Source organism: Malania oleifera, chromosome 3 (genome assembly GCF_029873635.1).
Source record: "Malania oleifera isolate guangnan ecotype guangnan chromosome 3, ASM2987363v1, whole genome shotgun sequence".
NCBI lineage: Eukaryota > Viridiplantae > Streptophyta > Magnoliopsida > Santalales > Ximeniaceae > Malania > Malania oleifera.
Genome location: NC_080419.1, coordinates 79,834,478 through 79,858,854, shown reverse-complemented (window position 1 = coordinate 79,858,854; position 24,377 = coordinate 79,834,478). Strand labels below are relative to the sequence as shown.

The 24,377-nt window shown below is 36.7% G+C and overlaps 1 protein-coding gene across 1 annotated transcript in view; it reads left to right on the top strand.

Moving 5' to 3' along the window:
- Positions 1-1,807, top strand: part of LOC131151143 (TOM1-like protein 9) — a 29,453-nt gene extending 27,646 nt beyond the window's left edge. Inside the window, exons 9-10 of the mRNA XM_058102387.1 lie at positions 199-683; positions 954-1,807. Coding sequence (XP_057958370.1) covers positions 199-683; positions 954-1,558 — 1,090 coding nt within the window. The 3' untranslated portion in view covers positions 1,559-1,807. The remainder of the gene's footprint in view (positions 1-198; positions 684-953) is intronic.
- Positions 1,808-24,377: the final 22,570 nt, after the last annotated feature.

The following is a 24,377-nucleotide window of genomic DNA, read 5'->3' as shown; positions in this document are numbered from 1 at the left end:
CAAATTAAGAAGATTTCAAAAATTAATGTTGATCTTGAAATGGAGTTTTGAGATATATTAATTTTTTACCTCTGAAATTCTGGAATTCTGTATATGGGTTAAAATTGAACCAGCATTGTAGTTTCGTTGATACTTGAAATGTTAGGAGGGATCTCCTTGTTATTATTCCATGATGTCAACTCCAGGAATCTTTTGCAGTTCCACCTCAGGTTCCAGTGCAGGGACACAGCCGCTTCAGTTAGCACTTCCTGCACCTCTTTCAACTAATGGCCCTGTCACTCCTACAAAGGTTGATCCCAAAATGGATTTGTTAAGTGGCGATGATTATAATTCACCAACAGTAGAGAATACTTTGGCTCTTGTTCCCATAGGCGAATCACAGCCAAAGAGTCCTTTATCTCAGCAGAACGCCCTTGTTCTTTTCGACATGTTCTCTGATAGCAACAGTACTCCAAATTCATCAAATACTCAGCCTGCCAATCCATCTGGGCAAACATTTCCTTCGACCTCACAATTCCAACCACAGCAGAACCTTCAATCTCCTCAACCAACATTTTACCCAAATGGAAGTGCCTCAAACATGGCATTGCCTCAATATGATCAGTCACTGTATCCACAAGGCACCAACCAAGCCTGGAATGGCCAGATTGCCCACCAGCAGCAACCGCCATCACCTGCCTATGGTACATTTTTCTACGTCATTCAAGGACCTCTATTTATTTCTCTTTCTGTTTCATTTTCTTGTCTGCATATATATTTTTTTTTTGCCTCTTGGTTGGTTTTTTGGGCCCGGGGGAGGGGGGGGGGGGGTGTTCATTTGTACTCCCCACTAGGTTGAATATATTGGGTGTTGTGGTTTTGGACTGAATGGTGGAGAGAATAAATGTAGCTGATTTGGGCTGCTTTTATGCTGTGCATTATAATAAATAAAATTCCAAGTCTGGGTTTGACAGGTGCTCAGAACAGTGGATCACTGCCACCACCCCCCTGGGAAGCTCAGCCATTGGATGGTAGCCAACTAGCAGGCACTCAACTTCCTCCTCCAATGCAAGTTACCCCGGCAGTAATCACACACTCGCAGCCAGTGCAGAGTGGTATGCCTCCTCAAGGTCCTCAGCCAATGGGTAATGATCAGATGGCAGGTATGTATATTCCACCATACACTGGTGGCCATCTGCCAATGATGAGTAACCAGAGTAATCAATTCGGAGGTTTTCATCCTCAACTTATTCAGGGAGGGCAATTGATGGGTATGCTTCCACAGCCTGTACAAGCTAGCCCAATGGTTTCCATGTATCCTCAACAAATGTACAGCAGTCAGATGGCAGGCTATGGTTATGGTCCACAAGAGGCTCAGTTTATCGAGCAGAGAATGTATGGGCTTTCTGTGAGAGATGACAGTGCTTTGAGGAACTCTTCCTATCAACATGTTTCCTCTTCATCCTATGGACTGCCCAGCAAGCCTTCAAAGCCAGAGGATAAGCTATTTGGAGACCTTGTTGACATGGCAAAACTGAAGGGAGGGAAATCTGCTCCTGGCAGAGCAGGGAGCATGTGAAATAATTTCTTTTGCAGTTTTTTCCTTGTTTTTTGTTTGCCAACTTCATTTCTTAAAAATACATATATTTTTTCCCCCAAAATTCCATTTATTATATATATTTCTCTTGGTGCTCCCAGTTTGTATTGCTTGCCTGGTCTTGGAATCATGTACATTCCTTGTAGAGAAAAAAGGAAAAATTGTGAAGACTTTCATATTTTCTGGGTTAGGTTTGAATATATGTGATTTGGATTTTTATTTAACTGGAAATTCATACTATTCCCACTTTTGTTCTTTGGGTAACTATGAGACTGATGATTAGAGGTGCTGGGCTGTTCGTTAGTATGATGGCATGGTTTTTGCAAGGTTGTATTTGAATATTATTATTGCAGAATCCGATGTTTGTTATAAGGAATTCTGATGGATTCTTGAATTGGTATTTTTTGTGCCTTTCAAGGTCTTTTACCGAGGAGACAACAAATCTTACAAAGGATTGGACTAACATTTATTTGATTGCAACCAAGCTATTTTACAATGGCCGCGGAATCCATTCATGATCTTCCAGGGATGTTTGTTACAGAACACCCTCCCTCGATTTGGGTTTCATTGTGCTAATATATTAGTATTGAGTGCACTTTTTTAGCTATGGGAAACAGACAATACACCAACCTTTGTTCGTATAGATTAGAGGAAATGGTGCAACAAAAATTGAGGAAAATTTACAGTGGCCTCTGCAGAGAAGTTGACCAAGAAGTTGACAGACCAAGAAGTTGACAGCCGATGAAAAAAACCTAGACAACATATTGAATTCGTTTATGCTCCCCACCCAATCTCTTTGAGTATTATGTTCTAGATAATTAATACTAATCATCGACAGCAAACACAAGCATAATGTTTGAGTTAGTTTACTGGCACCAAATTTTGAGTCCCCAAGGAATCCCAGTTCCAGGCTCTACAAATGCAATACAGGAAAAATGTCGACTTGGGTAGCAGCTAGTTATATTGGCCACCACCGTTGCCAAGTTGTAAGAGTATTCTCCTTTTTTTAATTTTATTTTATATAAATTTTTTTATGAAAAGTTCAAGGGAAACTTTATTTTCCCGTTTGATGTGTACTAAAAAACACTGGACAGTCCAGTGTTTTGTAAGCAAAAGACGCTAACCGTCCAACGTTTTTTGCTTGGGTATTTCTCATCTTCCTCCTTTTTCTCTGCGAATCGTAGAGCAGGCCGAGGGTGGTTCAGGAGACAAAAGGACACGAGGTGACGGCTAGATGATCTGACGACTTTGTAGGCGTTGCCAAAGATTGGAGAGTTGACCGTTGTGAGACAAAGCCAAATTTGAACTTTGGGGAAGGTATTATATAAAAGAGGGAGATGAGGTATGTTTCCTACATTTAAGCATTCATCTTATTTTGTTAAGATTTGTTATTTTGAGTACAAATTTGTGTTATTTTGTAATAGAAATTAGTATTTGATACCTTGAATTTGATTGTATTGAACCAAATTTGGTTATTTGAAACATCATTTGAGAACCCCTAATTTGAGGTTAGGGTTTATTTTGTTCATATTTAATTTATTTGAATTTGTTCTTGTCTTGAATTTGATTTTTTTTGTTGCTGTTGGTTTGCTTTTTCCTCTTTATGTTTTGGTAGTTTCTTAAATTTCCGATTTAAGTATCATTTTTGCTTATTTTTGGATAAACCATATAACAGAAGTTGTGGTTATTTTATTCTACTTTTCTAAGCAAAAGTTGAGTTTGATTCTTTGATTCTTTCAATATGCGTTGTCCCTTATTTAGGCTTCCTCTATCTTTCTTGAGTTGATAGGTTATGTGAGTTGCGAAGATTATAAATATTCCTCAAAATATTTAAATAATTTGATTTTCTAAAGTAAAAAAAAATAAAAAATTCACATGCAATACTTGCACATGAATAATAATGATTTAAGTTTTAAATTTAAATTAACATTAGTTAATAAACTTCATTTTTTTCCCATCCATATTCTTATAAACAAATTCTTCTAATAACATATCTATTATCTTATGTAGATATCATCAAATTTGGTGGTGAATTAATTAATTATTTTTTGAGTCACATGTGACATCATGAAAATTAATTTTGACAATTGAGTTGATGGTTATTCTTAATTTTCTAATCACATTTAGGCTTATTCAAAGACAGGCCAAGTTCACTTTTCATCCATAGCCCAATATTCACTTTTCATCCATTTAGGCATATATTGACAAGCAAAGGGATAGGATTTAGGGAAAGGGTATGGTAATGGAAGAAATCAGTTGGTTTGAAGGGGTAGGATTTATTAACATTGAATGTAAGAGAAGCATGACATAGTGAAAATCAGATCTGCTTGCCTTTTGATTAAGGACTCCTCGGTGGGGTGTCGGATGACAACAATCAAATCCACCTATTATCTTGAACACCAAAACCCCAAAGGTAAAGACATAATATTTTATAGAGTACAACCCATCCATTGTGTACTATGGGGACATGTAGCCATATCATATTAACTGTTCAAAATAGTTTGTTGTTTTCTTTATAGATTTCAAAGTAATATAACAAAAATAATTTTCCAATTAATCAAAGTCTAAAGTATACGATTTTTTTGTTTTTGGTAGGTCTTTACTATTTCCTAAGGATCAGTATAAATGGTAGGAAGCTCAAGCAGTGTTCCGATGACTATGTTGTTGTACATGTTAGGGGGGGGGGGGTGGGGATTATCATAGGAGTAGAATATCACGACCCAAAATTTCTACTATATTTTTTTCTTTTTCTTATCATATAAAGCTCTGATACCGATAATATTATCCACATAGTCAACCCGGACCCAGGATGGGGTACCGGGAATATGCCTGTCCATAAGTACATACTATCACTCCAGCAGAAAACATAATGTATCTAAGTCCCATATACAATACCAGAGTTCTATTGTCTCCATATATATAATATTAAGATCTCCTCTACCTCTCGCTCCACTGATCTGTCTGGATTTTCTAAAATGTTTGAATTATGAGGTGAGACACCTCTCAGTAAGATGAGATAGATTATTATCAGTGTGTGGCAACATGAGTTCTAGTATGCTATAAACATATACTGTATATAGTCATCTATACTGAAATAACCGTAACTGATAAATCAAGTAAATATGTACTCAAATTGTTATAGATTTGGTAAAATCATATTTTAATAACTTTATATAGACATGTAAATCATCTACTACGTCTGTATAATACTGAAAGTTTTCCCTTGGATGGAAGGCTAAGTCATGAATTAACCTCACATGATTCAGGTTGTGCGGCCCAAAGGCTAAACTTAACTCTGGCTGGCCTACCAAGCTAAGTCAAACTATGTATGTATCTGTAGCTGTAACTATAACTGTATGCTCGATTGCCTACCCAGCTGGTCCGGACTCTAGGGCTAACTCTACTCTTCTATAGCTAATTGACATCCATCCACCTACACCATATCTAATAGTGTGGTTGCACTGGATGTCTATTTTGTATAGCAACTGTACCGTTCTTTGTATCTGAACAATCCATTAAGGTTTTGCTATCATATAGTACACTTCAAATAGTATAATTGTAACATCAATTTTTCCTCCTAAAATCTATCATTTGCATACTTCTATATAAAATCTGTCTTATCATGATTTTTGAATAAACTATCATATTAATACTATTCACGGCATCTAGGCCAGCTATATTGTCATGGCATTGGGCCAGTTATATTATCACGACATTTAGATCGGCTATATTGTCATGGTATTGAGCCGGCTACATTATCACGGCATCTAGGCCGGCTATATTATCACGACACTAGGCCGACTATATGTACCAACCTGCTTAATTTGCTATATAGTTAATCACATTAAACACCTTGATACAACTAGTTAGTCATATAATAAAGTCAACTCGAACCCGTGGGTAACGGGGATACACCTATCATACACAGTGGAAACCTAAGCAGCTGTAAAAATAAATTACATTCTCCAAACCATAAAGTACATAATACCAGAGTTATCTACAATCCACCATAATACTGTATATATACCATCCTCTAAACATCAAAAGATACATCAAGGATCTTTCAACAAAAACCTACTGATTCTAACTCAAAAACTTATCCCCCTAGTGGGGTAGTACAAATTGTCTCAACGGCGGCCTCAGTACGACTGTCTCTCTGGGTTCTCTGAAATGATTTAAGTTAGGGTGAGACACCTCTTAGTAAGGGAAATAAACTAAATACAGTTGTGTGGTAACATTAATATTTACGTGTTATAATAAATATATAGTACACATTGCATGCGTGAAAACACTGTTAATACCATAACTGATTAAACATACAATTTCATAATTCTACTAAATCATATTGTATTTCTTTGTTCATAAAATCATCTGATATAACTAATAATTCTGAAATTTACCTAGGATGAATAGCTAGCTGATGTCATGTATTACCCCCAATGACAGGTTGTGTAGCCCCCAAAGGTGGGACCTGACGATGGTTGGCCGACCATTGTCAAGTCAAAAATGTTTGTAAGTATAATGGGCCCGCCACACCTTAGTCCGGACTTCCAGGTGGACGTCTATAATACTACACTGAAAGCCACATCGACTATCCATCTCCCACCTCCTCTACTAGTAGGGGTAGTTAGTACAAGTCTGAACTGAACTGAACTGTATAGCTACGATACCGTGCTCCTGGAACTAATCTAAACTATCATTTGAATTCTAATAACATATAATACATGATAATATACAGTTAAAATATAAATAAATTAATAGCATTTTCTGATTTTCGTAATAACGTAAATGATTACGGCTTTGCGCCGATTACATTCATAACTGTGGCCTTGCGCCGAAAACATGCATAATCCACGACCTTATGCCGACTATCAATCATGGCCTTATACCAAACATAACATACATACTGATATGAATAAATATATTATTTACCATGTATTCTAAAATCATAGTGTACTGTATTATTCTGTTATTCCTGAAAATCACCGAAACATGTTTTTTCTAGAAAATTTACTTAACATAATACAATTTGCGTAAAATAATATTCATACCACACAAATTGAATAAAATCATAATTTTTGTGCTGAAATCACATTTCCTGACATGATCATACTAAAAATACGTATTCCTATGTAACGACAGTATTTTTCAAATATACATTTCTACACATATGCTTAAATATAATACATGCTTTCTGAACATAAATCTGCTACTAAATAATAATAATTTTCATGAAAAATTACTATTTTAGTTTATTTCCTTACCTGACTACTGAAAAGCCCCTACAGTGTCTAATCGTACACCCGTAGGGTTTCCCGTTCAACAGTCTGAAAATAATATCTCCCTGAACAAAATTTCAGTATTTCTCCATGTACTACATTTCTTATAACTATGGGAAAGCCAAATATTGAATAAAAAGTCTTACCTTGAATTTGGGATGAAATTCAAGGCAGCCCCACCAACTATCCACTCCAGCAGATTTGAAGAGAACTTTCCCAAGAGTGTCGTGGTGGCCTCGGATCGTCGAACCAGCAAGAATCCAACTCGAAATCTTAGAGAAAAGGGGAAAGGGACGAACGAGAGAGAGAGAGAGAGAGAGAGAGAGAGAGAGAGAGAGAGAGAGAGAGAGAGAGAGAGAGACCCGTTCAACAGTCTGAAAACAATATCTCCCTGAACAAAACTTCAATATTTCTCCATGTACTACATTTCTTATAACTATGAAAAAGCCAAATATTGAATAAAAAGTCTTACCTTGAATTTGGGATGAAATCCAAGGCAGCCCCACCAACTATCCACTCCAGTAGATTTGAAGAGAACTTTCCCAGGAATGTCGTGGTGGCCTTGGATCGTCGAACCAGCAAGAATCCAACTCGAAATCTTAGAGAAAAGGGGGAAGGGATGAACGAGAGAGAGAGAGAGTGAGAGAGAGTGAGAGACTGAGTGAGTGAGTGAGTGAGTGATTTTCGCGTGATTTCTAAGGAAAATTCTGAGTTTAGGCCATTTATACAGTGGCCTTCATCGACAAGGCCATGAAGGAAGTTCGTCGACGAAATTTAGAACTAAAATATAGCCTCTCGGTATCTTCTCGTCGACGAGAAACGTGTCCCTGTCGATGAGAAACGTGTCCCCGTCGACGAGACCCTATTTAAATTCCAAATTTAATTTCTTCTTCTCCCTTCTCCTCCTATTATTAAATTACGATAATTATTCGGGTCTCTACATTCTTCCTTCCTTATAAAAATTTCGTCCTTGAAATTTACTATCCATATGATTCACCATCCCTTAAAGATAAACGGTCTACTTATTTTATTACTTACCCTCACTTATGGCAGAGGAATACCGTGGTTACATTCCAAGTTCTGGGAGATTACATATATAAAAATAAAATTTTCCCAAAACTAAAATATTACTTACTAGTTAAACTAATACATACACTGACTATCTTGCAAAAGAAACATTACATAACTATTCACTCTTTACTTGGTTATAACTGAACCTCTTGGAATAATTGTGGGTATTTCTGCCTTATCTATTCCTCGAGCTTCCAAGAAGCTTATTCTATTGTGTGATTCCTCCACAGAACTTTCACTAGAGAAATCTTCTTATTACGTAATTCCTGTTCTTTCCTATCTAGAATCTGTACTGGTACCTCCTCATAAACTAGTGAATCACTGAACTCTAATTCACCATAATTAATTACATGAGAAGGATCTGGGACGTATTTCCTCAACATGAAATACGTCGTGTATTCTGGTCAACATAGGTAGCAAAGCTAACCTGTACGCAATTTGCCCCACTTTCTCTAGAATCTCAAATGGGGCAATAAACTTAGGGCTAAGTTTACATTTCCTTCCAAATCTCATAACTCCTTTTAATGGAGCTATTTTAAAAAACACATGATCACCTATATTAAACTCCAATTTCTTGCAACGGTTATCAGCGTAACTCTTTTATTGACTCTGAACTGCACTGATTCTATCTCTGATGAATCAAACCTTATCATACGCTTGTTGCACTAGTTTTGGTCCCACAACTCGCCGCTCACCCATCTCATCCCAATATAAAGGAGAAGGACATCTCCTACTGTAAAGTGCCTCAAACGGTGTCACGCCAATGCTGGTCTGATAATTGTTATTATACGCAAACTCCACCAGCGACATGAACTGAGTCCAACTAGCCCCAAGTCCAGCATGCATGCTCGAAGAATATCTTCTAATATCTGAATCTTCCTCCCGGTCTGCCCATCTGACTGAGGATGAAATGTCATGCTAAAAGATAACTAAGACCCTAGAGCCTCATGCAAACTCTTCCAAAAACGTGATGTGAAACGCGGGTCTCGATCTGACACTATAGACACAGGCACTTCGTGAGAACAAACTATCTCCTGAATATAAATCTCTGCCAGGCGATTAAGGGAGTAGCTGATCTTGATGGGAAGGAAATAGGCGGTCTTAGTCAAACGATCTACAATCACCCAAATTGCATTCTGACCATGCAATACTAACGGCAGCCCTAAAACAAAATCCATGGATATATGATCTCATTTCCACTCTGGGATAAAAAGTGGATGCAACTAACCTGCTGGCCTTTGGTGCTCAGCTTTTACCTGTTGATACGTCAAACACTGTGTTACATACTCGAAAATCTCCTTCTTTATACCACTCCACCAATAAGACTCTCGCAGATCCCTATACATTTTTGTGCTGCCGAGATGAACTCTGTACAAAGATCTGTGAGCCTCCTCTAGGATAGTCTTTCTGATATCAGCATCAACAAGAACATACAATCTAAAACAGAACCGTAAAGCTCCATCATCTGCAATACAGAATTCCTCTCACTGACCATTTTGTACTATGACCATTACCTCTACTAATTCTAGATCGTCTTTCTGAGCAGCTTTAATCCTTTCCTGCAGAGTAGACTGCACCACTAAACTGACAATACATGACTGAGGGTTACTATTGACTAATTCTATGTTGAGTCTCTCTAAATCTATCGTAATCGGATATTGAATCTCCCTAACTTCCAGTACTGGTCCCACAATTTTTTTGCTCAACACATCAGCTACCATGTTTGCTTTTTCTAGGTGGTAACTGATACTATAGTCAAAATCTTTAATAAGCTCCAACCACCATCTCTGCCTCACATTCAGTTCCTTTTGAGTGAAGAAGTACTTTAAACTCTTATGGTCAGAGAAGATTTCACATCGCTCGCCATACAGGTAATGTCTCCAAATCTTCAATGATTATACTACTGCAGCCAATTCAAGATCATGGGTAGGGTAGTTCTTTTCATATTCTTTCAACTGCCTGGAAGCATATGCTACTACCTTGTCATGCTGCATTAATACACAGTCAAGTCCCTTCAAGGATGCATCACTATAGATAACATAACCCTCACCCCTGACAGGATGATTAATACTGGTACTGTGACAAACCTTTGTTTTAATTCCTGAAAGCTCTACTCACAACTGTCGTCCCATTCAAATATGACGTTATTCTTAGTCACTCATGTTAGAGGCCCCGATAACGTTGAGAATCCCTTAACAAAATGACGGTAATAACTAGTCAGCCCCAAGAAACTCCTGATTTCCTGGACGTTCTTCGATCTAACGCAATTCATTACCACGTCAATTTTACTAGGATCCATTGAAATTCCATCCCCTGAGATGACGTGCCCCAAAAACACAACCTTCTCGAGTCAAAATTCGCATTTACTGAACTTGGCATACAACTTCTTTTCCCCAAGCATCTGTAAAACTTGTCTCAAATGCGTCGCATGCTCCTCATAGCTCCTCGAATAGACCAGTACATCATTAATAAAAACTACAACAAAATTATCTAAATATTGGTGGAAGATCCTATTCAACAAATCCATGAATATTGCAGGAGCATTTTTCATACCAAAAGGCATAACATGAAATTCATAATGCCCATATCTGGTCCTGAAGGCAGTCTTCAATACATCTTCTGCCCTTACCTTTACTTGATGATAACCTAATCTAAGGTCAATTTTAGAATACACCCGTGTACCCTAGAGCTGGTCAAATAAATCATCTATACGGGGTAGAGGATACTTGTTCTTGATTGTCACCTTGTTAATTTTTTATAATATATACACATCCTCATGTACCCATCTTTCTTCTTTACAAATAACACTAGAACTCCCCACGAAAATACATTAGGTTGTATAAAACCCTTATCAAGAAAATCTTACAACTGATCTTTTAGTTCTGCCAACTCTTCTAGTGCCATTCGATAAGGTGCTTTAGAAATCGGCGAAGCAGATCAATAGGAAAATCTACCTCACGATCAGGTGGTAAGCCTGGTAGCTCATGTAGAAACACATCTATAAACTCTTTTAATACTGGCGTACTAGTGAGCTTTAATTCATTTTCTGTCATTTCCTTCCCAAAGGCCATGAATCCCTGACAACCACTCAGGAACAGTCTCCTCACTTGAATAGATGAAACTGGCTGAGGTAGGGTTTGCACTCGCGACCTTATAAATTTGAATTCTAGTCTTCATGGAGGTTTGAATATCACTTCTCTCGAACGACAATCTATATTAGTAAAGTTAGTTGCTAACCAATCCATGCCGAATATGACATCAAACCTGTGCATGTCTAGCACTATCAAATTAGCAAATAAAATTCTCCCCTGAATATCAATTGGACAGCCTCGAAACACCCTACTACACCTCACTCCTAATCTGGTCGATGTAGTTACCAACAATTTAGTGTCTAATAACTATGTTTCTGCCCCACATAGTCTAATGCACTCCACAGACACAAGCAAGTGTGTGACTCCTGAATCAAATAATACAGTAACTTTAAAGGAAAGCATGCTAACCATACCTGTCACCACGTTGCCGATTGTCTCAGCATCACCCAACGTCAAAGCAAAAACTCTAGCTGGAGCCATATTCTTCTGTTGGCCTCCACGTGGCGCCTAATAGCCTCCCCGAGAAGGTCTAGGAGCGGGAGCAGCACCAATCTGAGTCTGACAATCTCTCAACATATGTCCTGATTCCCCACATTGATAGAAAATACCTCGCCTGACACAGCACTCACCCGGATGTCTTTTCCCACAAGTGGAGCAAGCAAGAAAAGGCTGGATACCTTGGAAACCACGATTCTCTATCTCCTTCTTACGATCCTTGTAGTAGCCACCTCTATTCCATGAACTCCTACTGGACCCCTACTGGGAACCAGACAGCGTGGATCTCTTCCTCTGTCTCTGCTCCTCAGCCTCCAACCGCTCTCCGGCTTCTGCCATAGTTGCCCTGTCTACCAGCTTGGTAAAATCTTGCAATTTTAGTATCGATACTTGCTTATACAATTCTATTCTTAGACCTCTTTCAAACTGCCATACCTTCTTCGTCCCATCTGGAATAATGTACGGAGTGAAGCGAGATAGTTTAATGAACCTCACCGCGTACTGCTGCACTGTCTGCTGTCCCTGCTTCAAATTCAGGAACTCCTCAATCTTGACTTCCCTAGACGAGGCTGGAAAATACCTATCAAAAAATATCTCCTTAAATCGCTCCCATGTCATCTTTATAGGCACTATCCTCTGTTGCTCTAGGAGTTTCACTGCCGTCCACCCTCTCTCAGCTTTTCTAGTTAGTTAATACGTAGCGAACAGTACTCTCTACTCCTAGGTACACTATAGCACTGCAAATACTTTTTCAATCTCCTGCACCCAATTTTCAGCAACTATAGGATCATTTCCTCCTGAGAAAGTCGGAGGATTCATCTTAATGAACTTCTCAATCAAACTGTCGTGGCCTGCAGACAGACCACTCTGCTCTTTAAAGTTCCTGGCAATTTTTGTCACGACCTACTCATTTTCACATTTTTTTTTTATAACATCATCATAAAATCAATATCACACTCCAGCTCAGCAGGTCACAATCCACCTGGACCCATGGGTACCAGAAAAAAAATCAGAACATACAGCAAAAGCCCTAGCAACAGAAAATATACAATAATGTACATCTCAATACCATATATTACAATATACCAGAGTTGCTATCATCCACAATATTTCCATATATAAATCCCAAAATCATAACTAGGAACATTCCCAAAAAATTTAACAGTCCCTACAAAAACTTACCCTTTAAAAAGGGCAGATAGACCGTACTATATTAGCGGGGCTTTTCCTGCTCTCCTATCCAGGGCTCCTGAAAAGTTAATAAGATTTAGGAGTGAGACACCTCTCAGTAAAGGAAATAAACTAATACTAATGTGTGGCAACATGAGTATTCCGTGTTCTACATATAACATACATAACATATTCAATACTGTTTATCAAATATGGGAAAATATAAGTATATCAAAACATGGCAAAACATACTGCATTTCATAAACATATCTCATCTCATATCATAATAATAACATAAAACATCCTGGTAGGTTAGCTGGCTGTTGTCATGTATTACCCCCACATGACTGGGTTGTGTGGCTCGAAGGCGGGACCTGACAATGGTTGGCCAACCACTGCCAAGTCAATAGTCTAGTCTGTAGGTCTGATGGGTCTACCCAGACTGGTCCGTACACCACGGGCGATAACAGCACACTTCTTGAAAATAACCACATCGACCATCCAATCTCACACCACTTCGTACAGCGGCGTTAACACAGATATCATGATCACGAAGACCATGGACACATAACAACGGTAATGTGCAAATGCTAACCTAGACCAAGCCAACCAGGTTCTAACATCATATACATATACTAAAACCGTGATACATAGATATCTCATATCATTTATTTTCACATCAATCATATCATTCTGCATATATATATATATACGTGTATCATGAAAATCATTGGCTCGTATGCCGGTATTACACATTTTATCATAGCACGGCCCGTACGCCGGTAAATCACATAGCATAGCCCGTACGCTGGCAAATCACATAGCTCGGCTCGTATGCCGAATAATCACATAGCACAGCCCGTACACCGGCAAATCACATAGCACAGCCTGTACGCTGGCAAATCTCATCCACATAGCACGGCCCGTACGCCTGCAAACATATCCACATAGCACGGCCTATACGCCGGCAAATCACATATATATATATATATATAAATATCTCGGCCCGTACGCCGGTTTTCCATCATAAAAATCCATATCATCCACATTCCCAGAAAATAGTATTTCCGAACATTTTACTCATGCCACACAACAGATTTTCCACATATTCAACATACGATCATTTTCACAGTATTTTGCAAATATAAAACATATATATAAACTTATACATTTTCTATAAATCAAATGATAAATATATATATAAGCATTTTCTCAAAAATAGAAACTAGCTATATATATATATATATATATATATATATATATAAGCATTTTCTCAAAAATAGAAACTAGCTTAGTTTATCCCCTTACCTGATTCTTGAACAGCCCCTAAGAAACTCTTCCCTACACCCGCAGGGTTTCCGACTCAATACCCTAAAAATGAAATTCACCAGAACTAAAGTTCAGTATTTTCTCACGTACAACATTTTCTATAACTATCACTAAGTCAAATTAGGCTTACAAGCCTTACCTCAACTCAGGGATGATTCCTAACATTCCCAATCAACACCACTGGAAACGGAAACTTCCAGTATTAAACTTTAATATTTTAATGCGTACAACACTTTTCTCAACTGTCACAAATCCAAAATTTGAGTATAAAGGATTTGGGATGGTTTCCTCCTTGCTTTCACCAACGATCCGCTCTAGAAGATTCGGAGAGAATTCCGCCAGGAGCGTGGTGGTGACTTCAGATCATCGATCCGGCATAAAAATAGCCCAAAAATGAAGAAAGAAAGAGAGAGAGAGAGAGAGAGAGAGAGAGAGAGAGAGAGAGAGAGAACCGAAGAGGAGAGAGAAAGGGAACTTAGCTTCTTTAAGAAGCTTAAAAATCCGGATTTCTATATTTATAGAACAGCGAAATTCGTCAATGAGCCCGACCTTCGTCGACGAATTCTCATTAATTTCGTCGACAAAATTCAGTCGGCTCAAAACCCCCCTCTCGGTATTTCTTCGTCGACGAAATTTCTTAAGCCTTCATCGACGAATCCCCTGTATTTGTCGACGAAGTCGACTGCTTCCTTATGTTTCCAGTTTCCATTTCCCTTTCTTCATTATTTAAATACTATTTTAAATTCGAGTTGTTACAATTTTAGCCATGATTTGTTGTGCCACGTTGCACTGTAATGCACCTAAATCACCACCCGCAGTGCTTGAGGGCCCAGCACCCTCATTACTACTAGCATGTGCACTACTACCTCCAGGGTCCATCTTGAAAAGATAATAAATTTAACTTAGGACCCTATCAACATAACATATTATCTAACTAGTATATTATATCCTTAACTAATTCATCATTCCTGATCTTAATTCAAGGTTTAATCCTGCAACCTAGATACCCAATCTGACAATAGTTTATCATGGCTTTCCTAAAATCGTCACCCCAGAAAAGTCACACAAATCATCACGGAAGTCTTACATCTAGACAACAAAACCAGACCTCAAATTCCCTTATCTTATACTCTGGAATTATTACTATTGCATTCTAGAGTTTACAAAACCTAGCATTCGAGGCTCTGATACTAAATTGTAACGACATACTTAATTTTTTATGTAGTTAATGACATTAAACACTCTTATACCATTAGCTAGTCATTTAATAAAATCAACTCGAACCTGTGGGTAACGGGGATACACCTGTCATACACAGCGGAAACCTAAGCAGTAGTAAAAATAAATTACATTCTCCAAACCATAAAGTACATAATACCAAAGTTATCTACAACCCACCATAATACTGTATATGTTCCATCCTCTAAACATAAAAAGATACATCAAGGATCTTTCAACAAAAACCTACTGATCCTAGCTCAAAAACTTACCCTCCTAGTGGGGTAGTACAAATTGTCTCAACGGCGACCTCGGTTCGCCTGTCTCTCTGGGTTCTCTAAAATGATTTAAGCTGGGGTGAGACACCTCTCAGTAAAGAAAATAAACTAAATACAATTGTGTAACAACATGAATATTTACGTGTTATAATAAATATACGGTACACATTGCATGCGTGAAAACATTGTTAATATCATAACTGATTAAACATACAATTTCATAATTCTACTAAATCATATTGTATTTCACTGTTCATAAAATCATACGATATAACTAATAATTCTGAAATTTACCCAGGATGAATAGCTAGCTGATGTCGTGTATTACCCCCCATGACTGGTTGTGCAGTCCGAAAGCGGGACCCAATAATGGTTGGCCAACCATTGCCGAGTCAAAAATTTTTGTAAATACGATGGGCCTGCCACACCCTAGTCCAGAGTGCCAAGTGGACATCTACAACTCTACACTGAAAGCAACATCGACTATCTATCTCCCACCCTCTCTACTAGTAGGGGCAGTTAGCACAAGTCTGAACTGAACTGAACTATATAGCTACGGTACCGTACTCCTGGAACTGATCTAAACTGTTATTCGAGTTTTGATAACATATAGTACATGATAATATACTGTTAAAATATAAATAGATTGATAGCATTTTCTAATTTTCGTAATAATATAAATGATTACGGCCTTACGCCGATTACATTCATAATTATAACCTTGCGCCAAAAACATGCATAATCCACAGCCTTACGCTAGCTATCAATCACGTCCTTGCGCCGAACATAACATACATACTGATTTGAATAAATATATTATTTACCATGTATTCTGAAATCATAGTGTACAGTATTATTCTGTTATTCCTGAAAATCACTAAAACATGTTTTTTCTGGAAAATTTACTTAACATAATACAATTTGCGTAAAATAATATTCATTCCACACAAACTGAATAAAATCATAAATTATGTGTTGAAATCACATTTCCTAACATTATCATACTAAAAATACGTATTCCTGTGTAACAGTAGTATTTTCCCAAATATACATTTCTACACATATGCTTAAATATAATACATGCTTTCTGAACATAAATCTGCTACTAAATAATAATAATTTTCATGAAAAATTATTACTTTAGTTTATTCCCTTACCTGACTACTGAAAAGTCCCTACAGTGTCTAGTCCTACATCCGCAGGATTTCCCGTTCAACGGCCTGAAAACAATATCTCCCTGAACAAAACTTTAGTATATCTCCGTGTACAACATTTCTTATAACTATGGAAAAGCTAAATATTGAATAAAAAGTCTTACCTTGAATTTGGGATGAAATCTAAGGCAATCCCACCAACGATCCACTCCAGCAGATTTGAAGAGAACTTTCCCAGGAGTGTCGTGGTGGCCTTGGATCGTTGAACCGGTAAGAATCTGACCTAAAATCTTAGAGAGAAGGGGGGAAGGGATGAATAAGAGAGAAAGAGAGAGAGAGAGAGAGAGAGAGAGAGAGAGAGAGAGAGAGAGAGAGATTTTCGCGTGATTTTTGAGGAAAATTTCGAGTTTAGGCTATTTATACACTAGCCTTCGTCGACAAGACACGCCACTTCATCGATGAGGCCATAAAGGAAGTTCGTCGACGAATGCTTACTCCTCGTCAATGAAATTCAAAACTGAAATATAGTCTCTCGGTATCTTCTCGTCGATGAGACACGTGTCCCCGTCGATGATCCCCTAAAGCGTGTTTGTCGACGAATATCATGTGTTCGTCGATGAGACCCTGTTTAAATTCCAAGTTTAATTTTTTTTTTCTCTTCTCCTCCTATTATTAAATTATGATAATTATTCGGGTCTCTACACTATATCTAAATTATCATAATGTACTATACAATGTCATAATTTCGGTAATTTTTATAACTTTTCAAAAAAAAAATCATTATCAATTGCACTTTCTGTATGATCATAAAATAATCTAACTTGCTAAGATTATATATATATATATATATATATATATATATATATGTATGTATGTATCATGTATGTATGTATACTGTAAAAATATTTATACTAATGCCACACAATGTGAGTGTTATTCTATAACATAGTATCTGGGAAAAACATATTTTGCTGAAAAATAATATTTAATCAACGTCTATGGCTTACCCGGTTAAAGCATCTGATTTCCCAAAATCATACATTAATTTATAAATATCAATCTCATATGCCAGAATATTCAGAATTTCATACATATAATTTCTGTAATCAAATACTCCTTTTTAATTGGTAATTTTCTAAAAATTTCCTGATATAATCTATTCTCTTACGTGATTCTTGGAGAAATACCTACAAGGATCCTAAAGTAGTGCATGCGGCGTTTGCACAAATCCTTGTATTCACATACCCTAGTTTAATCAGCTCAACCCTGGGATAATTACTATCCTAACATCCTTAGACTCACACAGTCCCGTTAACCGGTTAAATTCTAAAAAAAAAAATGCAGGTATGATCCACTTCCCATATTTAAATTTAATTTCTAACATATTTAAAAACACCAATATGATCAAATCCCTGCATTTTAATCTAATTCCAAAATATTCTTAGAAATTTGATTTAATCGAATACCTACAGTTTAACTTAATTTCAAAATATTCTCAGAAATCTAATTTAATCAAATCCTTGCAGTTTAACTTAATTCCAAAATATTCTAAAAAATATAATTTAATCAAATACTATAATTTAATAAATAAATAATAATTTATTCCTGTTATCTTATCCCAAGAGTGGTGCCTAGGAAGTCCAAATCTAAAATCCACTTCTATTAACGTGTTAATAATCGAAGTCGGGACCTCATGGTGGTGTTCGCTTTCCGATTTGGCTTACAGGTGGGGAGAGATCTTAGAGAGAGAGAGAGAGAGAGAGAGAGAGAGAGAGAGAGAGTTTGACGAGAAGAAAAGGGGGGGGTGAGAGCTTTCTAGTTTGATTTCAATTGAAATCAAACCTTAGGAAGTTTCATGAGTAAGATTCTATATATATATATATATATATATATATATATATATATATATATATCTTATTATATTATTTATTTAATTAATTCAATTTAATAATATTTAATCAATTAATAATTAATAATATATTTATTTATTTACACTCCCAAGCATATCATTTTCTAGGGCGTTACATTCTTCCCTCATAAAAATTTCGTTCTCAAAATTTACTAACTTCACTTATCACAACCTCTTCTGAGAATCACTGAAATATGTATCCGACTCTAAGAAGAATCGACAGCCACCCACATAGCGGCCTTGTCATAATTTCTTAATAACCCTCACTTATGGCGTATCTCCTCTTCTAATTCTCATGAGGCTTCCTTAACTACATGATTTCTCCAAAGTACCCTTACCAACGGAATTTTCATAATATGAAATTCTTACTCTTTTCGATCTAGGATCTAAACTGGCAATTCACAAAGTCTAACTATCTCTTGAATATACAATTCTACCAACCGATTCATGGTGTAGCTAGTCCTAACTGGAAGAAAATGAGCAGTCTTAATCCTTTCCAATAATGTGGGCCGAAGTACCAAATTAGCAATAAATGTTTGGTGATTTCCCTCTACTAGTTCCACACCAGGCCTTTATAATCTATCCTAATCTGGTGCTGAGCTCCCAATGCTAATACTGAGGCATTCCCTGACTTTCGGTTCAAGGCATCAACTACTACATTAGCCTTCCTTGGGTGGTAACTGATGGTACAATCGTAATCTTTAATCAATTCCAACCACCTCCTGTACCTCATATTCAACTCCTTTTGTGTGGAGAAATATTTCAAAGTTTTATGATCTGTAAATATTTCACATTTTCTACCATACAAATAGTGTCTCCTTATTTACAATGCATACACTACTACAGCTAACTCCAAATCATGCTTGGGGTAGTTCTTCTCGTATTCCTTGAGTTGCCAAGAAGCATAAGTCACAACCTTCCCCTGTTGCATCAAAACACACCCAACTCCTCTCAGAGACGCATCACTGTAGAACACAAAATCAGCATCTTTCGATGGAATAGTCAAAACCGGTGTAGTGACGAGCCGCTGTTTCATCTCTTGGAAGCTATGCTCACACTCATCAGCCCATTCATATTTTACATTTTTTCCTCATCAATCATGTCAGAGGACTAGATGATTCAGAAAACCCTTCTACGAATCAGCGATAGTATCCTGCCAAATCTAAGAAACTCTTGACCTCTTGTATATTCTTTGGCCTCGCCCAATCAACTATCACCTCTATCTTGTTGGGATTCACTGATACACCATCCCTGGATATCATGTGTCCAAGGAATGCAACTTTCTCCAGCCAAAATTCACATTTCTTGAATTTAGCATAAAACTTCTTTTCCCTTAACAGCTGAAGCACTAGTCTTAAATGATTTTCATGCTCCTCAAGACTCCTCGAATAGATTAGAATATCATCAATGAACACTATTGCAAATCGATCCAAATATTCATAGAAAACCTTATTCATCAAGTCTATAAATGCAACAGAAGCATTAGTCAATCCGAATGGCATAATCAAGAACTCATAGTGGCCATACCTCATTTGGAATGTCATCTTTGGAACATCCTTTACCCTGATTTTCACCTGATGATACCTTAATCGAAGATCAATCTTAGAGTAAACATGTGTTCCCTAGAGTTGGTCAAACAAATCATCAATGTGGCGAAAATTATATTTATTCTTAACTCTCACTTTGTTTATCTCCCAGTTATCTATACACATCTTCATTACCTATCTTTCTTTTTAACAAATAACACTGGTGCTCCCCAGGGTGATACACTAGGCCTGATAAACCCTTTATCCAATAATGCCTGTAACTGCTCCTTTACCTTTTTCAATTCTACTGGTGTCGTTTTATAAAGATTCTTAGAAATTTGGTGTCGTGGCTGGCAATAAGTCTACAGCAACCTCAATTTCACGACCAGAAGGCAACCCAGGCAAATCCTATGGAAATATGTCAGTGAACTCCCTCACCACTGGAATATTTTCAACTTTTAGTTCTCCCTCTAGTGCTTCCCTTACACAAGTTAGGTACCCCTGGCATTCCCCCAAAAGTAGCCTCTCTGCCTATATAGCTGACAATCTTTGTGGTGAGGAATGCACACATGACCCCACAAATTTGTACTCTTGTTCCCTAGGAGGTCTGAATACTACCTCTTTATGATGACAATTGATGCTAGCATAGTTAGCGGCTAGCCAGTCCATCCCTAGAATCATGTCAAACTGATGCATATCCAACACTACAAGATCATATGGTAGCACTCTTCCCTAAATATCAACTGGATAGCCTTTAAGCACCTTCCTACATACCCCTACTGTTCCTATCGGTGTGGCTACAGACAAAATTGCATTTAATAGTTAGGTTCCTACCCCACACAATTTTACTATACTTTTGAGATATAAATGAATTGAATTATTCTAGAATTAAATAAAACTATTGCTTGCTTTGAAAATATGAAAACATTACCTGTCACCATGTCATTGGCATTTTCTGCCTCTCCTAGGGTAAATGTATAAACCCGCCCCTAGGCGGTGCTCCTTTATTGGTTACCTCGGGGGTGCCTAGTTATCTCCCCAAAATTGGTTAGGAGTGAGCGCATTACTTGGTGGCGCATGATAGTATTGTGCCATATGGTCGGGCCTACCGCATCGATAGCAGGCATTCGTCTTAACTCGACAATCCCCACGATGCCTCCTATTACATCTATGGCAAGTAGGGTATGATAGATTACCTTGGTACACTTAACTTCTCATCTCTTGTCTCTGATCCCCAATATTTATGTTCCTTTTCCACTGACCCTGACTGCTACCAACTTGAAAATCAAGAGGTGTGGGTGTAACGCCCCGAACCCTTAAACCCAGGTCCGATGCGTTATACCTGGTAAAATCCCTGATAATCCATACTCAACATATACGCAATAGAAAATATAAATATAATCTCCACAAATATAATACCAGACTTTTCTAAAATCTACCTACATACCGTAATAAACCATGCTTCCACCTATATTCAACACATATACATATCTCCAAAAAAAAAAAAAAAACATCCAGTATTCACAATCATTCCTTTCTTACCATCCTTAAAACATAAGACATAAAATATAAAACATTTACATTCCCTAAAATTAACATAGAAATATACCATTTTCTTTTTCTATTTCCCAATAATGCTATAAAAACCTCGAACTCTAGGAAATCCTGAAAAAAAAAAAAGATAAATTCATATTCGGGTGAGACACATCTCAGTAAGGGAAGAAACCATATATTAAACACAGCGTGTGGCTAACATGAGGTATATAAAAACATAATATTTAACATTTAAAAATCGTTAACACAATTTTTGAAGTCATTCTCTAATTCTAATCAAACACATACAAAAGATTAAACCCGCGAGATTACTTGAGGATAGGAGTGATTACCCACCCATACAAGTAGCACCCCTCTGCTATGATATTTAGATAACCCTAAGGTCACTAATAAAGCATACCAGGCCACTCACCTTACTCAATAAGCCCTCAAGTGTTAAATTGATCTCGTACTCACACAGTTCAACAATAGCTTACTGGCAAAGATCCTAAGGATAAGGAAATCTACCTACCCATACAAGTAGGTTCCCTCTACCCTAGTACGTTATGCAGCTACTGCCACATCTGAAGCTACTAGTACATTCGCCTTACTCAGCAAGCCTTCAGGCAAAGAGTGCACCCCGCCCAAACATAACATGTTCTACATACATAAATACTTCTAATATCATAATACATTATTATTATTTTTTTGTCATTATTCAATCATACACATTCGTCTATGTTCATAGCTTAAACATTGCATTTCATTTCACTTTAAGTGACGCTTTCCCATTTTACATTATTCACATTTCACATTTCACATTTCATTTCTCTTCTATTCATTTCCCTTTTCATTTCATTTCATTTCATACCCACCATCTTTCAGCTATTTTACCCAGCATCTTTCAGCTGTTTTACCCAACATTTTTCAGCCGTCATACATTTACTCATCATCTTTCAGTTGTTTTACCCAGCATCTTTCAGCTGTTTTACCCAGCATTTTTCAGATGTTTACCCAGCATTTTTCAGCTGTTTACATTGTTGCATTAACACACACAAGTAGCATAGTTCATATCATGTTTTATTCACAATGCATTACTTACTTAACTTGCATCTCATACATTTATCATATATTTGCACAGAATCTCATGCCACACAATTTAGCAATAAAATTCATACATTGCCTGTAAAATAAGCCAACCAACATTTAATATTTATATACTGAAAATACCTTTCATTTCTTACATAATTATCGAGAAAATATTTCTCACTTTCATCAATTCATTTTCGCATATACATATCTAATAAACAACTCTAAACTTGAAAAAATATAATTTAAACAGTTGGCATTTTACCCATATCGAAACATATACACGTATATATAACATAATTTATTTTTCTATTAAATTCATAAAATTTTGGTTTAATATATTTTTTTTCCTTACCTGGTTTCTTAAACTACGCCAACAGGAACCCCAAAAAGATGTGCGGCGCTCACCCGAACCCTGAAATTAAAAATTCTAGTTCCATGTAATTAATCCTGAATAAAATATTATTTTAATATTTTCTAGGCCCATAAATTCTAAATAAATAAATATACCCTTAAATATAGCCAAATTACCAAAATTTTCAAATCCCACTCTCGCTTTGGAGTGGGCCCTAAAAAATCCTAATTGGAACTTTACTTATGTCAAAATGACAACAATCACGACTAGGACCCCGTGGTGGTGCCCGATCGTCGATTCAATAGTAGATTTAACCAGAAATTAAAAAATTTGGAAAAATATATCTTTCCCTAGGAATGGTATTTATGCCGCTCTCACGATAAATCCGCTCTAATAGAAATGTCGGTGGCGGAGTTAGGAACCCAACAACACCTTCCGTTTCTTGATCGGTCGAATATTTGTCGAGAAATGAGAGGAGAAAGAGAGGCGGAGATGGAGGAGTGGACGGAGAGTGAGGGACTGAAGAGACGAATGATGGTGCTTTTGTTCTTCTGCAATTCTCCAGGAAGCGTCAAGCTTCTTCTGTTGTTTTTTTTTTTTTCTTTCTTTCTTTTTTTTTCTTTACTTTAACTTAACTTATACATATATGTGTGTGTGTATATATATATATATATATATATATATATATATATATATATAATCACCATTTTACTTAAATTAATTAATTAAAGTTAATAATGCTTAACTAATTAATTACTAATAAATAATTTTAATTTAATTAATTCTTTTTTTTCTATTTCCTTTATTTGTTTATTTAATACACTAATTTAATAATGTTTAACTATTTAATTGATTAATAATTTTAATTAATTTTTTAATTTTTTTTCGAGTTATTACATTCTTCCCTCCTTTAAGAAATTTCTTCCTCAAAATTTTTACTAATCCACCATCCATAACCAAATTAAATCATTATTATCTTAATCATAAACCTATACCTACGCCCCTGACATTATCTGGCTCAATCGGGATCAACAAGTATTCGTGCTGATCCATCTCTACCTAGAGGTATTTGTTGGTTTCCCCCGATACCATAACCTCTGAAACCAACTAACCAACCTCATACCACACATTTCCATATACTCCAATTTAAATAACAAACACCAACTTGACCACAAATCATTTGATCACATCATTTAAATTATTTTTCTTCAAAAATCTTTCTCCCTATATCAACCAACCTAATTTTCGAGTTCAAATCCCAAGTTCTTATTTCTCTGCTCGGAAACATCACCATCAATGGATT